Source organism: Lissotriton vulgaris, chromosome 5 (assembly GCF_964263255.1).
Source record: "Lissotriton vulgaris chromosome 5, aLisVul1.2, whole genome shotgun sequence".
Taxonomy (NCBI): domain Eukaryota; kingdom Metazoa; phylum Chordata; class Amphibia; order Caudata; family Salamandridae; genus Lissotriton; species Lissotriton vulgaris.
In genome coordinates, this window is record NC_141693.1 from 409,993,659 (window position 1) to 410,019,089 (window position 25,431).

The window sequence follows — 25,431 nt, forward strand, 5'->3', positions numbered from 1 at the left end:
ATGGCGGACAGGTCCTGATATAGCGCTACGGGCCGCTCTCGGAAAGTCAGTGGTTGTTTCCTGCGGGCTTCGGACATGATGCGCTCCTTCAGCGGGAAGTCAGGCAGGAAGGCCAATATGTCTGGCGGGGGTGCCGCCGACTGACGCGGTCGGCCAACTCTGTGGGCCCTATCAATGCGGATAGGAAAGTCCGCGGCCTCACCTAGAATCTCCCGGAACAAGTCTTGCAGATAGCCCACCAGGTCCGTCCCTTCCTCAGCAGACGGTACACCCCGTACCCGTATATTATTCCACCTCGACCTGTTCTCCAGGTCCTCGGTGTGGGCCTGGAGTTCAACACATTGCTCCCGGAGACGGAGAACGTCCTGTTGCAAGTGGACAATCTTGTCGTCCCGGCGTTGGGCCGCTGTCTCCACCGTCTCTATCCGTTCACCAAGGCCCTCCACCTCTCTGCGGACCTCGCGTACTTCACTGGCCACCTCCTGCTTCAGCGTCTGGAAGTCCTCCTTGAGCAAGCTGAACAGTTCCTCCATGAAAGATCTCGTGACAGGGGGCTCTCCCCCAGTTGCGTCCGCTGTGGCTCGGGAAGATCCCGGTGACGGTTGCACCCTGTCACGCTGTTGCTGGGCCCTGCCAAGCATGTCCGGCAGGGTACGGTCTCCCTTCCTCGATCCTCCTCTTCCAGACATCTTTGTCGCACTCAACTGAAGAAGGGGCATGGGCCCCGGTCACTTCGGGAATTTCCAAAAACCAGCAGGGTCCCGCAATGTAGAGCTCTCGGCCAGGTAGGGGACCTGCGCCACAGATGACAAAATGGCGGGCCAGTCCAGTCAAAAAAGCCGTGGGCGCCCGACCAAGATAGCAACTGGGATCCTCACCGGGGGAACCCCGGCCGGCGCGTCTCACAGAAGGGGAGAGCTGTACAGAGGCAGAGGTGCAGGAAGTGGCTTCAGGCGACTCTGAAGGGGGTCCGCGACTCTGTCCCCGCAAAGACAAAATGGCGGTTGGGTGGGGCCAAGCAGATCGTCCGAGCTCGGCGGTGCCACCGGGGCCACCCCAGAAGCCAGGCGAGTGGGAGAGTTCTCCAACCGGGGTCGTCCGGCTAGAAAGGAGAGACAGTAGATCTGGCTCCGGTACCAAATCGATCGTCATCTGACCCCGGGGCCGGGGTTCTCGCCATAGGGGAGGCCACCACCTCAAGTCAATCACCACGACCCTCACTCGGGAGGTCCCCCGTGTAGTGGATCATACAGCCGATAGCCCTCCTTCGATCCCCGTCGAGCACCGGGGCGGTCTCCACACCAGGCCGCTAGCCATCAGCACCAGGCCCAGCCGAGGCGTCTGGACAGCACTCCGATCTGCTCCGCCTCCAGAGCGCTCCGTCGTCTTGCGATCGGTCTTTTAAGGTGCTTCCACCGGAGCGATCAGGGCCAAAGCAGCATCAATGCGTGCTCCAGGTTCTCCGCCACACGCCTCTCAGCCGCTGAGCGTCAGCGGGGGGAGAGAAGCTGATGAAAAAGGGCTCGAGCCTAGTCGGGCCGGAGGAGCTGCGGGAAAAAGCGTCCGCTCACCCCGCCATCTTGGCCACGCCCCCCTGAGCATATTTTAAATGCAAAATGTAACATTTATTGTCTTTCCATAATATTTTTCAAGCATTATGAAAAGATGTTTTCGCAAATGTTTGCCTTCTCCACTTCAAACCCTTACTCCTACCGCAGTAGCTAGCATGTAAACACATTGTTGTTGCTCTTTCGAAGCCCTACCTCATTACAAAAAACCAACAGCCCAGAATTATACATAAAATGGTCTGGAAATGTACCCTTTGCCAGCAGGCAGTAAATACTGCCTCTATAAGGTTCCCAAAAATGACGCACGCAATCAAAGAACACCATTCAAATAATAAAGAAAGGCTTACTTGAACTATGATCAAGAAAAAGAATATAACTGTTCTGTAACAGCGTTTTTTAAACTGATTTCCAAGGACCCCTGGGGGTCGGCGTTGCCTACTCAGGGGGTCTGCAAGTGTGTTACAAAATTAAATATTAAAATTAATGGATTAATACTAAACAAATATAATAAGTGTTTATAAATGAAGAAGCACAATTGAAAATGTGAAAACTTTCTACATCAGATTGTGAATTAAAACAAAATATTTCACTAATTGAGCATTTGTTTAGTATATACTTGCTTTTGTATTTTTTTTATTATTTTGAGGGTCAAATCATAGAAATTGATTAGGGTGGGGCTTCCTGACATCCAATAAGGATTCATTGGGGGTCCCCGGTTCCTAGTAGGGGTCCTCAAAAGTCAAAAGGTTAAGAACCGATGTTCTATAATATTTGTCAGGTATTGTGTTTAAAGACTTATTTATCATACATGTATTTTTTAAGACACTTTAAACTTGTTATGGGACAATTACATAGTTATTTGCACCATATTTACAAGTAAACATTTGTTATGATGCAAAATATGTTGCTTTTAGAGTGGAAAACATGAAATGACTTACATGTTCACCAAATATTTGCATGCTGGAAACAATGCAACACATGCATTGCAGTTGAAGCACACCTTCGAATGCAAAACCATGCACCAATAGCATGATGAGGAAACAGAAAAACGTATGTGCTGATCCAATATGTGATTGATATGTAGTTAATGTCCCAAGGTGTTCACTACTTTGCTACCTTATCTTTTTAGTTCTTACTCTTGGTAGTAAATGCTTCCTTAGTTTATGGGTGCGGCAGTCTAGTGTTCGGACACAAAGTCCTCAGTGTGTTGTATGTACAGTCATCTGGTGATCTACATAGATTTTAACAGCATACGACTGCTTTTTGCACCAACTGTCTTATTTATTTCTCACTTGGTATGTTTGTTATACTTATTTATTAGATTGCGTGTAATACTTCTGGGTGCTAGACTGGATCTGGAAAATTGAAATGCTGTTCCTGAGAAGACAAGTGGCGCCCTTGGCTTAGGGTTCCATACCACGTGACATCACAGAGCCATATTATATGCCACCCAGCTGCACTGATGCCAGTACCTCACTTCTTTTTTCCAAACCTAATGAGACTGACAGAAATTGCAGTATTCTAAAACTAACCTGGGACATTATTAATAATTGTAAGACCACTCATCAGAACGAGGAGGACTGTATGGGTTCAGGAATCTGCAGGTATGTAGAGTATCCACCATAGAGACTTATCATAGGTAGGTAGTGTGGTCTTGACAGACATTTCTGCCAGGAGATTCCTCAACTTATGAATCAATACCTAAGCAGTCTCTCCCAGGTGAGCCTGAGGAGGTGATCAAACCAGATGTCCTGCAACGCTCATCTGGCAAAACAGCCATCTCTGTAGACTTCAGAGTAAAGACAGTAATGTGTTCAAAAAATATGGAACAAAGCCCGCAAATGTCCAACACAGATATGCCAGAAGACACTGTTAAAGATCAGCATTTTCCCTTTGGGAATGGGCCCAGATACCTTCTGGAGGTTTCTCCTAGGCGAGGGAAGAGCAGATCTTGAAGCTCAGCATGGTTCCTTGGGAAATTGCCTGCTTTGGACTCACATTTCCTTCCTTGGAGCTAGCTTATCTAAGGAAAGGCTATTCTTCGATCCAAAACACTCCGGTCTCATCAATATAAAAACTAAGTGCGCTACAAGCATTTAGACAATCTAGCTTCTGCTCATCCTTGGTGGGATAAGAAGGCTGGTAGCGGGGTCATTGCTTGACCCACATTGGATGGAATGAAAAATTCACCTTCAGGACCAGCTTGTCAGAAAAAATGAAGTCAAGTGAAGCTAAATCGACAGCCTGTAGCTTGTCAACATGACAGTCTTAAGTAATCATGACTAAAATGACAGTCTTCAGGGTGATCTGCCTCAAGGTGCAACTATGCATACGTTCAAAAGGAGAACACATGAGGAAAGTGAGCACTAAATGAGTGTCCACAATGGTATAGCAAACGAGAAGTCAAAACAAATGTAACAACTCATATAGAAACCCCCTATGAATTAAAGACCAACGGCAAAGGCTGATGTGGTAAAAAAAAAAAAGGCTTAACACTACGGCTGCTAAGGCAATTCCCCTCCTGTGCTGGGAATTGCCATTTTGCTGGTGTCATGACTAGCTCAGCTCGTCATGAGCACAGCTCCAGGCTACCTCATGACGAGCTGAGCTCGTCATGAGCATGGAAGGGGGAGCCAATAAACAATCTTTAACAGTGCCCACAGCCAAGTCTTACTGAGCAACACCTCTGATAAATGTAGTGAGAGGATTAACTTTTTTAGCACACTAAGAAATGAAAGTATCCCAGCAACCAGAATAGACAGACTTGGCAGTAGGACGTCAGGAGTACAAAAGAGGTCCACAACTTCTGCAAACAAGTCAAAAGAACTCAGATTGCCTTGTTCAACCCAAAGGAATGAAGGTGAGGCCTTTTTTCAGAACCTGCTTCTCTCACTGCAAGAGGAGGTCCGCCCTGAGCAGAAGTAGAAAAGAAGAGTCCAGAAACAGGCAGAGCAGATTCAAGTACCACACCCTCCACAAACAGTCCAATGCAATTAAGACCAAAAGCGTCTGATCTCCAGTGCCTTGAGATGGACATCAGCGGGAGGAGTCAGCAGACCCCACCAGTGTATGGCAGAAAGACTTCTCGGCATAATAGCCTGAATTTCCTGAACCCACTGGGAAGGCTGTAAAGCCTTGAGGGAAACAGCTGTTCCACCCCAAAAAATAGAAGACACTATGGCTGGAGGTGCAACTTTGGCAGGTTGATTGAAAACCCAGGTAGAACAGCAAGGGGGTGATGGCCTGCCGATGGTCTATTACTAGCTGTGGCAAGCCTTCCTATTAAAGCCAATCATCGAGAAACAAAGTGATCCCCGACCTGTGCAAATTTGCCACAAGCTCCATCACCTCGATGAAGACTGGATGTGCAGATGTAAACCCAAATGGTTGGATCACAAATTGACAGTGGATGGAATCCACCACAAAGTTCAAGTACCTCTTGTGAGATCGTAGGATCCAGCTATGAAAATAAACATTATGCAAGTCAAGGAAAACCACACAATCTTCAAGAGTGAAGCTTCACTAGAAAGAGAACCTTGCACTTCTAATTCCACGGGAATGCATTCAAATCACTAAATCACACAACTGGTTAAATTCCCCGGCTGTCCAAGACTAGTCGATATTTGGCACACCATCAGAAGAAGAGCATCTATACTGTAACAAGCTACCTTGCACAAAAGAGCCAAAATCCTCCTGATAAAGAACGTGGGCAAGGTTATCCAGGGTGATTAAGGGGACAGGGGATGTGGTGAATGGTGGGGTAGGAAAGATATAGCCATGCTCAACAAGTTGAAGGAACCAACAGTCTGTTGTGATGAACTGTCAATGCGTCAAGTAAAGAGATACATTCCCTACCACAGGCCATACATGCTCCCTCAAGGTTAGATTACAATAGTTTTGTTAGCAGCCAAGGTGAAGAGGAGTGCTGATTTTATCCACAATGTCCTCTCGAACTACCACGGAACCTGTAGCTTCCAAAATAACTTACAGGGTTGAGGCACAAGCTATGAGGGCTGGCGTCGCCGAAAGAGCACGACTCGAGACTAGCCGCTGAAGTTGTGGTACTCCCAGGGGAACTGATGCGCACGAGAAGCCAGTTCCAAGGAGTGGCCCACGATGAAGCCAATAGTTCCCAAGTAATCATTTAGAGGTGTGTTGGTGTGTATGGAATACCAATATCCATAAGAACACCACTATATGATACTCCAAGCTTGTCCCTATTCATGCCATGAATACACCCAAGGGCAAAAAAATATAGTTTTGTATATATTTTGTATTTACAAAGGTATATATTACTCATAACCCTTAGAATCAATTAGAAAAAAAGTAGTAAAGCACGCCAACTGTATGCACAAAGAAATTAGTGTGTTTTAGTGTGGTGTGGACAACAAGTGCGCATAAGCATTGCGGGGGAGTGTCCGGGCTGAAACTATCTCAGACAAACAATTAGTCATCTATCAAACATGTGAAGCCCTTGAGAAAATCAATCGTAGAATGCTGGTTAGTAAAATGTCAACATTTTGATCCTCAATTAAATTGTATCCAAAGGGCTCATTAGGACAAAATGAGGATATCATCATGGACCACAATGTTATTAGTCGATATACAAGAATTGTACTGGCATACAATTAATTTGTCACTACAAGATGGACACTAGGCGTTAGTCAGCAGTTTACACAGAAGGTGTAGTGGTGACAGGAAGTGCTACCATAGCGGAGTGCACAGAATATAAAAATGGTATATCAAAAATGGTTTTGCCTATCCATTGGTGTATACATAATTGATTATTTCATCAGGGCTAGCGATGACTAATCAAACTCCCAGTAACAGTGGTCTGGATACCCCACTCCCCGGTCACAACTCTGATTGACTCCATGGGAACCTATAGTTGATAGCTTACTACAGTTCCCACAAGGGTTAGATGTTTGCTTTGTGTTTTCTTTGGATTTTGAGGATATAATCAAGACACATTCTTGGCACCCAGCAGCTCCTCTTTAATGTCCATTAAGGTGGGTTTAGTACAACTAAATTGCCTGAAGCTTGACTGAAAATCACAGAGGTGGCTCTTTAGTTCAAAGTTTGCAGGCCTAGGAGATGACCACCATTTCATATTTTTTTTTGCAAAAGATGGCGGACCTGAAATTAGAGTGACATTTGCCAAGTTTTTTAAGGCAACGACAAGGTAGTTTAGTAGTAGTGTTACAAGAAGCATGTTACTTACCTCCAGTAATGCTCGTTCTGGTGCATTCTCTAACTGCAAAGTCTTCACCTTTAGATTATCCACCCCAGGTGCTAGACTGGATCCAGAGAATTATTTTCAGTGGTGTATCCATGAGGCCCACAACGACCGGAAGTGACAGGACTCCAATTTGCTAGGTTAAAGAAAGGACAAACAAGGTCCAAAAGCTTAACCTGTAAGAGATCAATGTTTTGAGCACCAAATCAGGTGATGACCATGTCCATCACATTCACTGTGGATGGGTTTCCAGAAGGGTGTTCGGTCAGGAGGATGACACCACCTTGGACGGCACCACAAATTCAGGGAATTGCAACTGCCTAATCTCCACCCTTATAGGTGTAAATTGCAGAGTGCGCGGCCCTGTGCTGAGACAGGAATCCACCTAAAGTGGTAGCCTGATCAAAGGACACCTGCTTATGAATTGTGGGTACAACGCTCTAATGGATGATCTGGAACAATTGAAATGACTAGGGACCAGTCTTCCTTGATCTTCTTCAGAACTCGGGCACGGAGTCCGAGCACTGAAGGCACACAGCTGTCCCACATTCCGTTACAGTCAGAATCAGTCTCCTAGCAAGTGCTCTTGTGGAAACTCAAACATACAAATCTGCTGACTATGGACATTTGACTGTGGGGAAAAGATCCAGCCAGGGCTTCACCCATGGGTCGAATACGTCCTGCGCCTTCTGAGGATGCAGTCAACACTAGAGATCCACCAGGCAACATCTTCTCAATTTGTGTGCGCTGGCATTCAGGGACCACATCAGGTGGATGATTACTCTAGACAGGTTCAGCTGGCCCAGCTCCTCCAAAGTTGCAAAGTCATCTGCTACAGCACCCCACTTCACCCTTCTTGTCACAGGTGGGACATGGTATTTTTGAGAACCTATACCAGCCTCTCCCAATGGACCAAAGGAAAGCTTTTAGGGCCAAACAAATATCTCAATGCTCCAGAAGGTTGGCGTGGGGCAGGCCATCTGCTGGAGACCAGGGGGCTTTGACGAACTTGGAGATGCCAACTCGCAACTCTGCAGTGGATGCATCAGTCCCCACTGTAACCTCTGGGTGGGGAAAGGAGAGCAGTCCACTGCAGGACAATTTGGGACCGGTTAGCCACCACTGCAGATCACTGGCTGTCTCCTACAAGACCTGGATGAAGTCTGGGAGGCAGCCTTAATGCAGAGACCAATGAAATTTCAGGTCCTTTTGCAAGACTTGCAAGTGCCATCTGACTTTGCTGACAAGGATGCATTAACCCAAGCGCCCAAGAAGCCCTACAGACATTCTCAACGAGATCCAAGACTGACCCCAAAATATCGGGATCATAGTCGGATTGTCTGCGGCTCGATGTGGAGTAAAGGCCTTGGATCGCACCAGATTCAGATCGGACCTAATGAATAGAAGCCTATGAAACAATCGGGTGAATTTTTGGCTCGTTTATAGGGAAAACCAAAGACGTTAAGATTTCCCCCATTGTCCAGAGGTGCTCTTCCATGGACTGTAGCAAGCCCACCATCATCATTTAATTGTCAAAGTGTAGCAATACAGAAACTCCCAACCTCTGAACATGGGCAGGAACCACCACCACTATTTTCTTGAACAATTGAGGGGCTGAGGTGAGCCTTAAGGGGAGCAAAGCAAGTAGAAATTGCCCTTGCGCCCGCCCCCCCTTGGAGCCACAGGTAAGGCTTGTGGGACTTCGAGGCAGGTAAATGGAAATGTGTGTCCTGCGAGTCCAAGGACAACATACAGTTTTCAGGGTCCATGCCAGGCAGAATCTGAGCCAATGTGAACATTTTGAATTTGTCCTTCCGTTTGAAGTATAAGAAAGTGCCCAGTTTTGCAAGGTTACCCTCTAACCTCTTGCCAGATACAGGATGTCAACTTGACTAAGTGTGCTCTGGGTCTCTTCCAATCAAGTTCCCAGGGCCTGTGTTCTTTCCCAAAATTGTACCTTCGATTCCACAACTGGTACACCACTGGGCCACGAGCAATTCCTTATTTTGAAGAGCCAAGGGAACCCAAGTAATCTGGAAGGGACTTTGTGTGTGATTATTTATATAGGAACAGTGGTCCCTCACAATATCAATTTGCTTTGGTGATCAACACAAATACAATGATATCTATGTTCATATATCCAAATGGATGTTTATACTTCAATACAGGGAATATATAAAAACATAAAAGTGGGGCAATTTACAAAAAAACAACAAAATGCAGGTTGCTAAACTCAGGCACTGCACATGTTGGCCAGAGTAAAAATAAGTAGTTAGGGCCAAGAAACATATATAATAGCACCATACCACTTTACAGTAAGAAAATTCTCAATTGTGTCAAGGTGATGGAGTTGAAGACGTTTTGATCCTTAAAGTGGGTAATGAGATCATCATCAGGGCATTACAATTGATGCCTGAGAAAAATGTAAGACAGGATTCAGGATGGGGACCCTGGTATGGGCGAGTCTCGCATGGCAAAAGGGGGCTCGTGGACCGGCAATTGTGCACAATCCAGTGTAGGTCACGATGTGGTGGAAATCGGACAACACCATTGGTCCGGAGCAGATATCAGGATACAGGGGAATGCATGGTCAATAGTAGGACAGGTGAGGGTAGTTAATTGGGAACCATGATGATCTCACAGTCAGTGTGTCATGATGAGACATAATGCACGGGAAGGTGCAGATGCCAGGGGGTTCGGAGTACCTTGTCACAGTAGACCGGAGCCTTTTTGTATGGTTACCCCGTAACGTTTTGCCACATGCATGATGCCAATTCGACTGAGTGTGCCCTGGGTCCCTGCCAATCAGGTTTTCAAGGCCTGTGTTCTTTCCAAAAACTGTACACTTGTCGCCACAATTGGCAACCCTCTAGCAGGACTTAAAGCTCTAAAGGCAGAGTCCAGCATACCACCAGTGAGGGCATAGCGGCATGACCAATATGCCCCTACAGTGTCTGTGCCATTCACAGGCATTGTAATTGCAGTGAAACCCTTTTGGAGGAGTATAGGGTCTGGGAGTTTGCCATTACGAACTCCACAGCCCCAGAATGGCTTCACTGAAAACTAGAAAGTTTGGTACCAAACGTCACCGAACATTAAACCCACACTGATGCCAGTGTGGGATTTAATGTAAAATTAAATCAGAGGGCATGTTAGAGATGCCCCCTGAAAAACGACCAGCCCTGGTGTGGTTCCTGACTGGTTACAAGCCATCTACCACCACCAGACAGATTTCTGGACCCATGGGTAGAGAGCCTCCACTATCTGGGTCCTGAAACAAAGCCCTTTGTGGACAGGGTGTCATGCCCACCTTCCCCGGGATGGGCAAGATCCATGTAGGGGAAGCTTCAAAGGTCTGCCGCCTTTATTAGCTACCCCCAGCCCTTTGCTGCCACCAACTGGCCCCCACTTTGGATTAAAGAATCTGCGGTAAAACCTAGCCAGGAAGGGAGGTGTGCCCACCTTCGCCTCTAATTCCTGGGTGGTGGGGGTTGGCAAAGTGAAGCACACATTTCAGCCCCCTCAATCTTAGAAGATATGGGGTCTCACCAAATCAGGAAGAAGCCTATGCTCCCCTCCAACTGGAGGGTGGCAAAATAGGAGTGTAGATACCCCAGGGACACCCATTGGTCCCAACCTGCACACCCCTGTAACACTCCTAAATCCAATTTAGGGGCACCACTGAACCTTGCCCCTTCAGATACAATGACCTAAGACGAAGAAGAAGAGGGACCGAAGAGCTGTACAGCAGTGGAGAAGACAATGATGACTGACTTGATCCCAGCCCTACTTGCCTGTCTCCTTCTCCAGCGACCCTGCAACCTCAGGTTCCTTGGAGGACCTGTGCTGACTTCGTCAAAGAGTCCCGTCTCCCCCAGACACCATTTTAGACCAGCAAAAAAAAAACCCGTCTCCAGATCAAGGCGGATCTGTGACACTGGGCCACTGCACCAGATGCCAACAGCCAGAGTTTGAGTGAACCACTTACCCTGAGACGTCTCCCCAGCAATTCTGACCTCATCTGCACCAGTGTATGACCTCTCCAAGACTCCTCCTCGACGCCTGCAGCCTCTGTACGAAGAGTCTCCAGACCGGACCCTGCTAAGGAAACCCAACACCACAAGGCCCCCCTACATTCTCCACCCCTTGACTTTTGGAAGCCCAGCTGACAGTGCCCAGGTGTCCCAGAGCTATCCAACTCACATGCTGAGCCAATGATCGCCCTCATCCAGCCTCCTGGTCCAAGTCCGAAGCATTTTTTCCAGACTGACGTGCTCCATTGGGAGCCCGACGCCTACTTTGCACCCAGTCGTCCGAGTACGGCTGGAGGTGCGCTTATGGTGTCTACCTTAGATCCTTGGGTCCTGACCAAGAAATCACAGTTGCTTACCTGTGGCCGGTGCTCTTTCGAGTACCCCCTGTCTGCATAGCACTACATTGGGCCCCAACCTCTCCTTTGACCTGGACACCCAGCCGCCACTGTGCCGCTGAAGGTGAACTCCATACCTACCTGACCCCTGCCTTGTGTAAATGCTACCAACTCGTGACTGAACTACAAAACAAAGTACTTACCTTTCAAGTCTCCTTTATATGTTGGTGTTTTCCACCATAGGAGTACATTGTACTGCATCATACATTGCATATCTTTATTATTGCAATGTCTAACACTGTATTTAATTGACATGCACAGAAAGCTTTCCTAAACTGTAAAGTATTTATTGCATTTACAAAATCATACTGCATTCCTGAAAAGTATTACCAGTGAAACTGTGAAACCCACCTGCACTAACTGATTCTTGCTTCTACAACAAATGCTTAATACTACCCTCTAATAAGCCTAACTGCTCAACCCAGCTACCACTACATCGGGAGTAAGGTTATATCTATGGATACCTCTGCCATACCTTTGTGGACTCCCTGGACTCTGTGCACACTATATCTCCTTTTGTTAAAGTATATATAGAAGCCAGCTTCATACAGTAAGGCATGAAGTGAGTAAAAGTCCAGAATGGCCACCAAGTTCCCATCATTTTTTCAGCCAAAAAACTAGCCGGAATAATATCGCTCGCTTTGCTTGTCACTTCAGTACCCTTTCAATGGCACCTTTGGAGAGCAGAACTACCTCCTGCATAAGAATTTGCAAGTGCTCTTCTCAAGTTTGTTCAGGTGTGAGTTAATGGGGTGGGGAGAAAGACCCATTTGTCCATAGTAATGGGTCTCCAGCCAGGAGGGGGCACGGTTGGATCCTGCCCCCACTGGACTAGCATGTGCCATTATGAACAAACTAAAGTGGATGAACAGTAAGTGCAGCAGGGAAAGATGGGTTAAAGGACTTGTCCCTCCTGGCCTGCATGTTGTCTGCCAGTGCCATGTCCACAAACCTGAAAGGACTGAACTGGTAGCTCTAAAACTGGTTGGTATGGGTACCACCATCTAAAAGTCAACCTCTTAATTTACAAAACTGGCAGGTAAACTATTTTGCTGGTGTCAGCAGTCCCAAAGAAATTCAGGTAGCTCGACTGTCCTTGAACCTCTCTAGAGCCAAGTTTCCTTTCCCTACCAAAAGTGTAGACCCATCAACAGGTATGTCCATTATGGAAATCTGCATATCGTCTGAAAATCCAGTGGCCCTTATCCGTACGTGCCTCCTCAAGACTACACCGATTCAAACAGCCCTGCAATTTAATCTGTAATTTCCAGTACAGCACGAATTACAATTGTCACTGAATCCTATCACTCATGTATTGTTTGCGCTAACGAGAATCCGAGATCATCTGGGACTGATGGAAAGATCGTGCAGGCCTGGTCCCTGAGAGCATGGGTGTATCTGCCCAGCAAGCACAGAATGTTTAAGGACCTGAGGCCCAAACCCATGCATAGAAACACTCTGAATGAGTCACTATGCTTCAATTCCCTGTCTGGGATCGGTTGGAAAAGAAGTAGGGTTAACCTGGCTAGTTGGAAACTGCACAATGAGTCTCTCTGGTGTAAGATGTTTAGCCAAAAATCTGTGTCACAAAATCCAGGTGTATGATGCCGGGTTACTGGTAAGTCAACTGGAAGACAAGAATAGGGTTTTGATCAAGTATCCATTAAAGTGTTGGTGAGGGCAACAATGGCCCAGAGGTCAGAAACCCTGGCTGCATGAGATCTTGGAGGACAATGGACTTTGTTTCAATGGAGGGCACCTGCAACTTAAACCACAAATTACATCCTGACCACTTGTTCAAACTGAGCACTTTCTTCTGTTGAAGGCCCAGTGGCGAGTCAAACATTGTTATTTGGATTGTGTTCAACACTCGCATTTTGTAGGTGGAGGTAGTATCATCAGCATAATCAGGAGGGAGCAGAGCATCTTCTTCCTCTTTATCATCAGTATACTGAGGGACCCTACCTGGATCCTGCAGAGGGTCAAGACCCGGAGCATAAAATAGAATGGAGCCTATTAGTAGTCGTGTTAGAGGAGTCTGGTGAGAATCAGGCTGCAGAACAGTTGTTGTACCTTTGAGATTTGATAGCTCATGTCAATGTAGCCTCAGGATCTGACATGGCACTAGGAGACTGGGTCTCTTACCTGCACTGGTGGAATTATAAATGGTCTTTGGTGTGGCAGGAACTGGCATGTATCTTTGGTTCAATGTGTTAGTCTGTACTGGAGTCGGCAGGGGACAGATAAAGGGTCCTGAAGTTCAGACAATATCAGGGAGGACGTGTATGCAGTAACCAGAGTGAAGGTCCCTATGGCTCCTCGTGTCCCAAAGGAAAACTGAGTGACAAGCGCACTAAAGATTTGCAGCATAGTATATCCGCGCCATGCCTGGTGACCTTGAAAGAGTGTGGCTCACATCTTGATACCCTGGTACCTCCTCTTTGGAACCAGAGTGGTAAGATGAGGTTGATTCCCACTTTGCCTTCCAGTGCTTACATATGGACACCGAAATCGCCAATGCATCAGAGTGGAAAATGGAACAGTCGCAGAATGACATTTAGATGGACTGATTCGGAAAGGGAGTGGGACCTGTGGGCAGACAAGGACTGCTTATGGTTGGTGATTTATAGCTTTGCCTCCCGGTCGAAAATCACATATGGGTGCATTGGTTACACAACTTGGACTTATGACCATAGCCCACACACAAAATGCACACCACATGGAGGACCATGACCAACATCCGATTGTGGCATTCCCCGCACAACTTAACCCCTTCGCTGCGGTCGCGAATTTTACCGCTGTGCGGTAAACAAAAGAACAGGGCGGGGCCGTGACGAACCCCAGCCGTCATCAGCACACGCCCACCGCGGGACGTGACGGCTGGGGTTCGTCACCAGCATGGGAGGGGTTAAAGTATGTTATTTATATTTTGGGAGGGGGGGACATAGTCCACTAGCAACTGTTTTGTAGAATTTAAAAACAGTCAGAAGGCATACAAAGTTGGTAGAGGAGCTACGGATCCACGTTGAAGGGCACATAACGAAAGAAACAGAGTGTGATGGCACTTATATGCACTCTGGCTAGGTCACTTCTAACGCAGTGTGGAGCCAGCATGGCGCCACCTATCAGTGGGTGGGAGCACTGCTCCTAAATTCTCCGGATCCAGTCTGGCACCCAAATAGATTTTAAAGGTGATAAATCGGCAGCCAGAAGAATCCATCAAAAGGCATACATTACTTTGACGCACCACGCTTTACATTCAAGATCCGTTGGCTAATCCAATTACGTAGACGATGGAAGACTGGCAAAAACTGACCTAATGGTGAAGCACAGTGTTCTGCCCTGCAAAGTTGACTAATTTCTTGTAGTTTATCTATCTTCCTGCTGCTGTGTGTTTAGAGTAGAATGTTGGGAATGCAGTGATGCACGGAATGTTGGGTGTCGGTCACTGAGGAATGAAAGAGATGGGCTGAGCAGCAGGCAGGCTGGTGGGGTTTGCTGTCACCTCGAACTACGGGTTTCTCTACTGGCTACCTACATCTACATCACCTCTGGAGTCTTTGCTACCCGATAATGGACGCTTGGCACAGAGCGTGCGATGAGCCACCCGGCACGGCGTAAGAAAGCGTGGCGCCATCTTGGGGTTGGAATTCCCCCCCCCCTGAATTGCTGGAGCGTCAATTTGCCAAACAAGTAATTTGCCAACCATGGCTCAATCTTCATAATGTGTTCTTCGGTGGTGTGGAATTGGATGCCATGAGTCTTCTCATCGTTTCTATGAGCTGTTTTCATATCTTTTCATCTGTTTTCATGCAGTGCTAGTGGGTCATCTGATGATCTCTTTGGTCTGATCATCCAACAGAGGTCTGTGGATGCAGTTTTTGGACACTGGTGGTGACTGGAAGTCTGTTTTGTTATTATCTACCATCCGGTGCCAGAACCTGTTTGTTTTCTTGCCATCTTACACGTGGACAGTAACAAAGAGTAACATGAAGATATACTCTTGTTCAAAAGTGGCAGAACACGTATGATAGTCTTATTGGAGCAGCGGTCATTTTACAACACAAACTGACTTGTTTTATACAAAAAGAACAGTGACTTTCTTTTGCTCTAGTGCGGCGTGAAAGTGTTCAAAACTGTTGGGTATGATTTGTTTTTCAGTATTGTCTGCCCAGTGTTATACTGCCATCTAGTGCCTAGTTGGAATTTGACGTTTAGGTAGAAGTAAACAATCAATCCAAGTTCTTTTAACTTGTATCAAGAACGATCGGCTGAGAGATTGCTCACCGGTGCAGTTTGATTCATTTTTATTTTTTTACAGAAATGTTTTTGCCTTGCTAGTACAATGTGTTTGTAAGGTTTAGTATGCATGCTTGAGGGATTTAAGCTTACAGTTTATATGTGCCAGCTTCCACATTTTGGTTTTGTTTTCCAGAGGGCACCCTGATCTAGTTTGTTTTAGTGGGTAGCTGCACTACAATCTCCCTTTCGTGAGGGATGGGCAGGGGTTTGGGAACGAGTTCTTTTCACATTAAGCGTTACACGCTGCCCCTACGCGGGGGTAGGCAATATGAGTTTTCTCTCATTAAGCGTTACACACAGAGGTGGGTTCATGGGTATGGTTTCCATTCACAGTTAGATTTGTTCTATTTGGTAACACTGACACAGGTCATGTTTATTGGGTCTCCACCAATTAACATAATATTTAACCCTTAGACTGGGTTGGTTTTGGTTCATGGATACGATTCCCATTGATAGTCTTTTGATTGGTAACCATTACACGGAGTATGTTTATGGGGTTTCCTCCAATTAACATAGCATGTAACTTTCACTGGGTTGGTTTTGGTGTATGGGTAAGGTTCCCCTGCACAGGGTGTATTTTCAAAGTTGATGGTCCCATATACATGGTTAAAGTCTCAGACCCTTACAGGAGGGAGGACTTTAAGGGTCTCAGTCCCAAGTGTTTGTAGCTCAAATGAGGGGTGGAAGATTGGTGTTTAGCTCCATCTTCACTGCGTATGTAGGTTTCCTTACGTGAGTAATCTTGTCTATTCATTTGTTCCCTTGCAGTAGGGATCGGAGTTGCGGGGTGAGTTTTTGCCCTTTGCAATACTGTTTACTCATTATATTTATTGGGAGAGGATGGGTTATTTTATTCAATGTATTGGTTGTAAGCTATCCATTCTTTCTGTTTCAAACGGCTCTGACCCTCTCATGATGTTTACTTAATTACACGTCCCTGGGTTTTGAACTGTTTATTGCATTTGTAATTTTTCGTGTGTATAGTTTTTTTCTCTTAATCTTTACCTGTGTTTGCAATTTTCGTTTTTTCATGTTAAAAGGAGGGGGGTGTTATGCCCTGCATAGTTAACTTATTTCTTGTAGTTTATCTATCTTCCTGCTGCTCAGACTGTGTGTGTGTTTAAAGTACAATGTTGGGAATGCAGTGATGCACGGAATGTTGGGTGTCTGTGTCAGTGAGGAATGACAGAGATGGGCCGAGCAGCAGGCAAGCTGGTGGGGTTTGCTGCCACCTGGAACTAAGGGCTTCTCTACTGGCTATCTACATCACCTGTTTACCTGGACTACATATCTGATGTACTGGTGTACCATCTTCATGTACTTGGACCAGCTACAGATTAAAGGTACTTATGAACTTTACTTGGCTACCAGGGTCTACTGGTGCCACAGGGTACAACACGCAGAGATTTAAGTCACTGCTGGCATTAGTGAACTTATTCTGTCAAAACGGAGAAAGCAAGTTCAAGGTTGAACACTCTGGTGCCAAGGTCCTGAAAAGGAGTAGCATCCTGGTCAGCATAGGACCTGATCGATTTTAATGCTAAAGGACATCAGGTCATCAGATAGCCACTGAACTGACATCATCCAAAGTACTTAAGAAAACCCATGATAATTTCCTAATACCCACAAAGATTGTTTCCATGGGTTATCTGCTTGGTCATTACACATGAGAAAGGTAGATGTTTAAGCTTAGAAAACAGCTGGACTATGGCTGTGTTCATGAACATGGCACACTGCAAGGCTCGCAGTTAAACAGTAAATTTTTCCAGTATTTCGGGGATCCTGCCTCCATTTCTAGGATTCCAACTTCTTCAGAGAACTAATCCATGTTCCAAGCTTAAGTTTAATTATCTTTCATTTTTTTGAGCCACATCATCCAGATACGCAGTAGTGTCCAAGAAGTCTGATGGTTCTTCAGAAGTTCATAAATCTGTATTCATTAGGGATCTCATTTTATTTGTGTTTCTAACAAGAATACTGGAATTTTACAACCTGGACCCCTTTTTATTCTTGAATTTGATAGAAACCGAAAAATGGATCAATATGACCTGTCCAAGAGAGTCCTGACATTGGCTAACATCAAGGGCAGTCACATGTGAGAACAATCAGATCATGACAATGACCTCTTCATTGGTTGGGAGCTTACCAGTTGCAAGAAGCTCAGATTGCCCAAGGTCTTCATATATTCTATATCATCATGTTTGGGGGTGAGAGGGGGTGGACCTAGATATTAAGATTACCAAGAAGGAAGGGGTGCTTTGACATGTACTTCATCACCTAGACTTAGTAGAGAGTGGTGATAAGACAAAAAAAGTTCATGTTCGCTTTTCTACAACAATGATTGAAGAGTTTGGAGCAGGAAAGTAATTAATGAATTCAAAAGAGTTGGAGTGCAGGCTTAGTTCTTTGTGCCTTATGCATGATTAATACATCAGTGTTGCGATCTGGCCAGACCTGTTCTTTAACACTTTGTACAGTAGGGCTGAAAGTCTTTGCCTGTCAAGGCACCTTGTCCATCTAATTGTTTATAAAAATTTAGATTTCTCTGGCATACCATGTGTTCTTCCTCCAGTTGATAGAACATATTTGTGCTCAGTGGACGAGAACCATGTTTTGCATTTCCCGCCTGTAGAGTACAAGGCTCTAGTGGACCTGAAGTGCACTCATTACTCTATGGTGAGGCTGACATTAGGAGAAGTGAACTGATAAATAAAGACCAAGGCCTTTTTATCTGCATCAGTGGGCGAGGTATTGGTTGACAATGTAAAAAACAATTTTCTTACCTATAACGGTGGCTCCTTTTCCACCACCCTGAAGCTCCATGCTCTCGTCTGGATACATGCTGTGGAACAATGCTTGTGTTCTACGCAAGGAGACCATGAGGCTGTGTTAATGGTGTCTTCTTAGAGACTCTACATGTTGAACAAACAGAGGGTTCCCTCACGGTAAAGTGATTCAGACTCCCTGGTCTTTGAAGTAGGACTGAAGCTTGTTCATCAGATCCTGTCTAGCTTAGTTTCACTTGTCTAGTTTCTGCACTATAACCTATTTTCAATGCAGTCATCTACCATGCAACACAAAGCTAAAACAGGTTGCCTGTCTGAACGTCCAGCTCCGCATTAACCCAGACCCAGGTTGGACTGTCTGGCCTGTAATCTACCAATCCACACCCTAATCATCATCTGTTGGTCCCACCGTCAAGAGTATGAAGTTTGTGATAATACCTCTAAAGAGGATTCCTGCTATGGCGGGCGAGGCATCAGATAATACATTCTGATTTTGCCCTTACTTCCTACCAGAACACTTGCGAGGCAGTTTTTGGATATGCCTCTTCTTTGAACTAAAACTTTATATCACCAGATGAGAGGAGGACAACTTATGAGGAGAAGTGTTTTCAGTTGCAGACTCCTTCTTCCCTCCCTAAAAGGCAGAGTAATAGCGACCTTTTTTGAAGATGTGCTCTACAGCCAAGATAGAGGAACTATCTGCAGACCGAGCTCCTGAACAAGCAGAGTCCCAGAGACCACCACCTCTTAAGCCTGTACAGGCAACCCATTGGCCAGTACCACGTGCCAATGACTGTCAAACATGTGATTCACAGGGCCAGAAGGGACCAAATACTTAATTCATCAACTAAATACTGAACAATGGTGAGCAATGTTCAGTTGGCGACTGGTCAAGACGAAAGTGTTCAATATAAGCAGCTGATCCTGAAACACTGAATCGAAATCTGTGATGAATAAAGCACATCAGTTTTTTTTTTCCAATGTAGTTGTGCAGACAAGATGTTTGCAGTCTAAGTGGCTGCTGAGACCAAAAGCTAGACCTTCCTGTTCAGACTGCACAATGACCATTGACTTCTTCATTGGCCGATAACCCACCGACCCCTTACAGACCGCAGTTGAGGTACAGAATTTCAGTGTGAGCTGGCAATTCGTGATGCAAAGGCATGCCACATACTGTTGTGGAAACATAGCACAATCATTACCTTGAAAGCAAAATCTAGGGTGCAAAAGAATCATGTGAAGAAAGTTGGCCGATCTAATCCATGCAAAGGAAGTTATGAATATTGAGACTGAACACAAGAGACAAGAAATTGATGTAACCCAATAAGAGATTGGTGGAGATTAATGAACAGTTTTATCAAACTGGAATCCTGGTTATGTTAAATTCTTTGGTCCTTTAGCAATTATAAATTTATTTTTCAATTTTAAACCACATTGTCTCAGGTGCTGAACGCTCTGCAACTTTACAGAACATTTGTTTTCATGGAACAAATGTCTATTGGTACTGTGCCTTTGTGAACAAAGGCTAAATAACCAAATAAACTTGGGAGACAAGACCACAGTGTCTAAGGAACTCCAAGAAACTTTCCAAAGAGTTACCTGTTGAATTGTACTGTTTCAATTCTGGGCAAGGAGCACAGAGAAGCAGATCAGTATTGGCAGCTTGGGACTCCGGGTATATCACTTGCAGAATAGCAGTACTTATAGGATCCACAAATCCTAGTAATCAAGAGTCGATTGATGATAGAAGGGGAGACACTGGCCCCATCCTGGGTTTCATGCACATTCACCACTGGCTCCGTTAAAGAAAGGGGAAGCCACTATGATTTCACACTGCCATGTTTCATTCCTGGCTAGGGAGATTTAAAATGGAATTTATAGGCACCTTGAGAGATTTACCCGACCTGGGATGGCTTGTTTAGTCCAACACTGTTCTGTTGGCAGACCTAGGAGGTTGTGAACTTTGCCAATGAAGGGGCAAAAGAAATGTTTAAAAGCTTGTTAAAGCAGCAGAAGCTGTGGTGAAGAAAAGGGACCTGGCTGCCACTGCCCTAATTTTGAGCTACGTGCAACACCTTCACTACGTGATTCCTATGAAAGTGTAGACCTACTCTTACCCATCAAATAGTAGATCAATACGATTGGGTAACTAGAATAAACTTTTTTCAATTCACAGTAATTTGCATATGAAAACACAGATCTATGCATCAGACGCTTTTCCAATATTCTTCAATTTAGTAACCTAAGTTTGGCCTGCAACTTTAAAATTTAGGACAAACTCAAGTTCCAGAGTCTTTCTTATTAACACAAGGGTTGCTGTCTGTGCCGCTTCTTTAACGCTGCATTTATAATAAATGCTTCTGTATTTTAGTGACTTTTAGATCTAAAAACGTTTTAAAAGTTGCATATTCCTGGATGGCTTTTACTCTTTTGGTTAATGTACTGTACAGCACACACACACATACTCACCATGTCCTGTGACAGTCAGGTTATGAGTACTGAAAACGTTCTCAGCACTTTCCAATGTAACAGTGCTATGTGCCAGCATACTGAATTTGGCTCCGCTAATGAAAAAACAGAAAAACACATTTTCTTACATACACCATTTTAACATTTGTCAATGTCTCAGGATTGTTCTGTACATAGCACCTACCAATCTTAAATAACACTGGTGTGAAAAAAGAATTCCACTAAGGAATCAAAACCCAAAACTGATATTACCAATAGTACATCTGTAGAGTCCTCAGTTAATTTCATACAAGAGAAAACTAAGCTTTTAGTAACACGCCCTGTAACGGCAACCACCATTAACCCTACCTACCCATTACTTAAGCCATCTAGCCATAATATTTAAAGGACTATTTCAAGATACCCTCACTGTGAAACCAAACTACTTACCCATACAAATAAAATTGTCTTAATTTTGATACCATCATTTAAACATGAAGTTGACAAATGTTATGTTGCATTGTATTAATATTAAATTAAAATCCCAACCATTAGTGATTGTATATTTATAATCTCAATTAAAACAAATTGCAAACAGGAAAGCCAAATGATTGCAAGTGTCATCAACTATACATATTTTTTTTATTAAAGAATTTAAAATAAAGGAAATCGTGAACCCTAACATTGTGAAAAGGTTGCAGTAATAACGAAGACCACCCAAAAATATGGGGGAGACTGTGGTTTATAGCGAAAAGCTTACTCCCACTACCGGAGCCACTACATCCTCAGGCACCACTGAAAAGCTTTCATACATTATCTGGAACCACCAGGATAGAAAAGGCCATCATGCCCAGGAGATGGAGGACTTGCAGAACTAAACAGAAGTCTTATTCAGATGCATCGGAAATATATCCCAAATGACTGCTATCATAGGAGGAGGGAAAGAAAAGTCTTCTTGCAGGTGGTTTCCAACTTTGGACATATGAAGGTTGAGCTTCTGAATGGAAATGAGGTTGGACTTCTGGGTGTTGATGGAAAAGCCCAAGCCAGCAGAAGGGTTCTGGCACATTTAAGATGCTCCTTAACCAGCTCTAGGGATCCCACCTTCACAGCCTGTCCTCCAACTGCAGAAATACCGGACTACAGAACTTATGAGTGAAACTACGAACACTGGCAACACTTTGGTGAACACATGCAAAGTGGTTGTTATACCAAACTGTAGTACACACAAACTGGTTTATGTTTTGAACCATCGAGAACTCGAAGAAAGCAAGTGAGGGGAGAGGACTGACATATGGAAATTGGTGTCCTGGAGATCAAGGGACAACAACAGATACAGTGCAATGCTGGAGAGGAGAATTTGGCTTGGGGGCAGCACTATGCTATTGCCCTGGCGAGTTCAGATGTTCAGGAGCCATAGGTCCAGAATGAGTCTGAGACCTTGTCCTTCTGGGGGACCAAGTAGTAACAATAATAAAATCCTGTGCCTGGTTAGAGAAGGGTTTCTTCCGGTCAGTTAAGGCCACTTCATTAAATGAAGCCACAGAGGACGGCTGTAGAATTTCTGTCAAGAAATTGGATTTGAATCATCACTGGTCAAGGCCAGTTCAGTTTATCCAACACTTTCTGTACTACAGTGGGAAAAGTAAAGACTGTCTGAAGAAGTAAGTGATGTCCCACTAAGAGTGAAATGCCACCAGCACATTTTAGGTTCAAGCAGACAAAAGCCTATGTATTATAAGGAGGGAAGAGGTTGCCAGCTTATGAATTGTCTTCCCCCTGTGCACCAGTTATGACAGAGTGCATATCCAGGGCAGTAGAATAAGAGCCGGAGAGTGCCTCCAGCAGGGTAAATTGTAGGTTTAGGGAGGCACTGACAGCTTCAAACAAACCTATTCTGCTGCCACACAGGTAATTTCATTCAACTTCAAAAGTTGCAAGTGGAGAGGACAGTTTCATAGGCAGCACTGTAGCAACACAGCCTGGTGCCTTAAATGACAACAGCTTCTTGGTACTAGAAAAGATTTGTCGACATCTGAGAGGGGGTAATATCTCATCATCAATGAATTTCAAGTAATGTAGATGGATGCTGGTCCTCGACAGTCATACTTGACTTAATGAAATTGAAGAAACCAACAGGCAATTGGGCCAGGTTAACCACGCATAAAACTTCAAGACAGCCATCTTGGTCTATTATGATTGGCATTCGCTGTGGTCAAATATGTTGTTATAACTACTGTACTAGTTGTGTATAACTATGTCTCATACGGACGGTATGCGAGCACGGCTAATGAACCAGCTTCTAGCATGTTGTTAATCATTTTTATCCCCTTCCCACATCGCTGTACTTCATGTACCAAGGACCATTACAAATTTATTGACCTAGATGGAATCATCTTTATACTAATACCTGGACTCTCTGTCCAACTTTCAATCAATAGCTAAACGTCATTATTTGTAATGTTTTACTATCATCTTAGTGTCTCCATGGAGATTAACCTTCACCTAAAAAAACACACTGACCCAAAACTTCATGGCCATTTTAGGAAGCCTCAGAAATCTTGCCTCACCCAGCAGGTTACCGAACTCACATACACCATCGGACATCTATTGGACCAGATTTTCTCCTCCATCAGCAACTTCACTGTCAACCAGCCAGCAACTATTACTTGGGCAGACCACACCCTCACCAGTTTTAGCCTACCTATCCCACACCATCACAGACCTACTGCCAGCTGCAGCTGGAAAAGCATCGAATCTTTAACAGCTGGATCAGCACAAGAGCAAACAGCCTGGCTCCCCTAAAGCGCAACCCAAGAGCCAAACCACTTGTGGGCTGGTAGGTACAAAGAGGAACTCAGGCTTATAAAAACGCCATGGCAAGCACCTGGAGCGTAAATGGAGAACAAGTCAAGACATCGCAGATAAAGACTTCATCAAATCAGCCGTAAATTGCTACTATAAGCAGATACACAACTCCAAGCGCACAGCTCTTGCAGATCACGTAGACGCAAGCACTAAAAGGGGCAGCAACATTTTTGCCATCATCAACTATTTCACCACGCCTTCTGATGCCTCCAGCAACATCACCTCCTCACACCCCCATTGCAATAAGCTCCCAGAATTCTTATGTGACAAAATCACCTCCATATACAGCAACTTCGATCTTCAACCGGATGCGGTCACTGTCGAGATTCAACTTCCCATGACAGCCCATGAATGAACCCTGACCCCATGGCCTGTCGTCACAACCATCAAAATAGCTACTGCCATGAAGGTCATCCACTTGGGTGCTCCATCGGACTGGCCCCCATCAAGTCTTCTCTAAAGGACGCCTACAGATCAGTGAAGCACTAACATGCATCCTCAATGCCGCCATCGACTACAACACAGACGCAAGAAACCATCCACTGACCCAGAGACACTTTCAACTAGGCACCCATCTCCTTCCTACCACACCTGGCAAAGGTCTTCGAGGAAGTAATTCAATTGACGACTAACTGACCACCTCAGCTCCCACCAGCTCTTCGATGCCACACAGTCCAGATTTAGGCCCAACCACAGTGCAGAAACAGCACTTATTACCACAGACTACATCCACATGATCCTAGACAGAGGAGACTCCGGAGCCCTTATTCTCCTAGACCCCTTTTGCATCATTTGACCCTCACGCCCCACCCTCACCAGGCACCCGCATGTAATTGGCATCCAACTACCCGATCAACAATAAATCTAGTCCTTATTAATGATAGAAGACAAGCTGCCAGACTGGCACCTTACTCCTCAGAAGCTTGCAAAGTGCCTCATGGTTCATCACTCTGCTCTATCCTCTTTAACGTAAACATGACCCCTCTGGCTAATGTTATTCTCACTCACACCATCCATATCCTCTCCTACACAAGAAACAAGTTCACCGCCTGCCTGGCAAACTCCCTCACAGCTGAACACATTCAAGACAGAAGTAGTGACCTTCAGGAAGACCCCTTCACTATCGAACTCTAACTGGTGGCTGAACTTAAGACCCACATCCCGAAAATATGCCCAAAACCACTGCATAATTATAGACAGCAAACTGGACATGACAACCCACATCAACGCAGTCACTGCATCCTGCTTCCACACCCTGAAGATGCTGAAGACGACCTTCAAATGGCTCCCAAGCAGAAAAAACAGTTACACACAACGTAATCACGAGTAACTTGGACTATGAGAACACCCTCTATGCTGGGATCAACAAGCAACTAACTGGAAGACTACAAACCATCCACAACTAGCCAGCAAGACTCATCTTCCCACACACAACTCAGATCTCACCTAAGGGAACTAAACTTCTTCAGATACACAAAGTGCTCAATTTAAACTCCTCACACACATTTAAGGCAATACACAACTCTGGCCCCACCTACCTGAACAGTCACATTTCCCACCCAGACACCTCCGTTAGGACCCCTACTCGAACACATCTCATGCATACACCGAACTAGAGCACGACGGGGGTTCCCTTACATTTCTCCTGAAATGTGGAACCTCCCACTCTACATCAGAGCCTCCTCCTCCTCTGTTTCCTAATTCAGCAAGACGTTTAAGACCTGGCATTTCAATTAACCAACCTACCATACAGAGGGATAGGCACAAACAAACACAGATACACACACCCATACA

General features: G+C 45.2%; 1 protein-coding gene across 2 annotated transcripts in view; it reads right to left on the reverse strand.

Annotated features, from left to right (window-relative positions):
* RTKN2 (rhotekin 2) overlaps positions 1-25,431 on the reverse strand; it is a 307,712-nt gene that overhangs the window by 175,400 nt on the left and 106,881 nt on the right. For both annotated transcript variants that reach the window (XM_086920081.1, XM_086920082.1), the window contains exon 7: positions 20,791-20,885. In XM_086920081.1, coding sequence (XP_086776207.1) covers positions 20,791-20,885 — 95 coding nt within the window. The remainder of the gene's footprint in view (positions 1-20,790; positions 20,886-25,431) is intronic.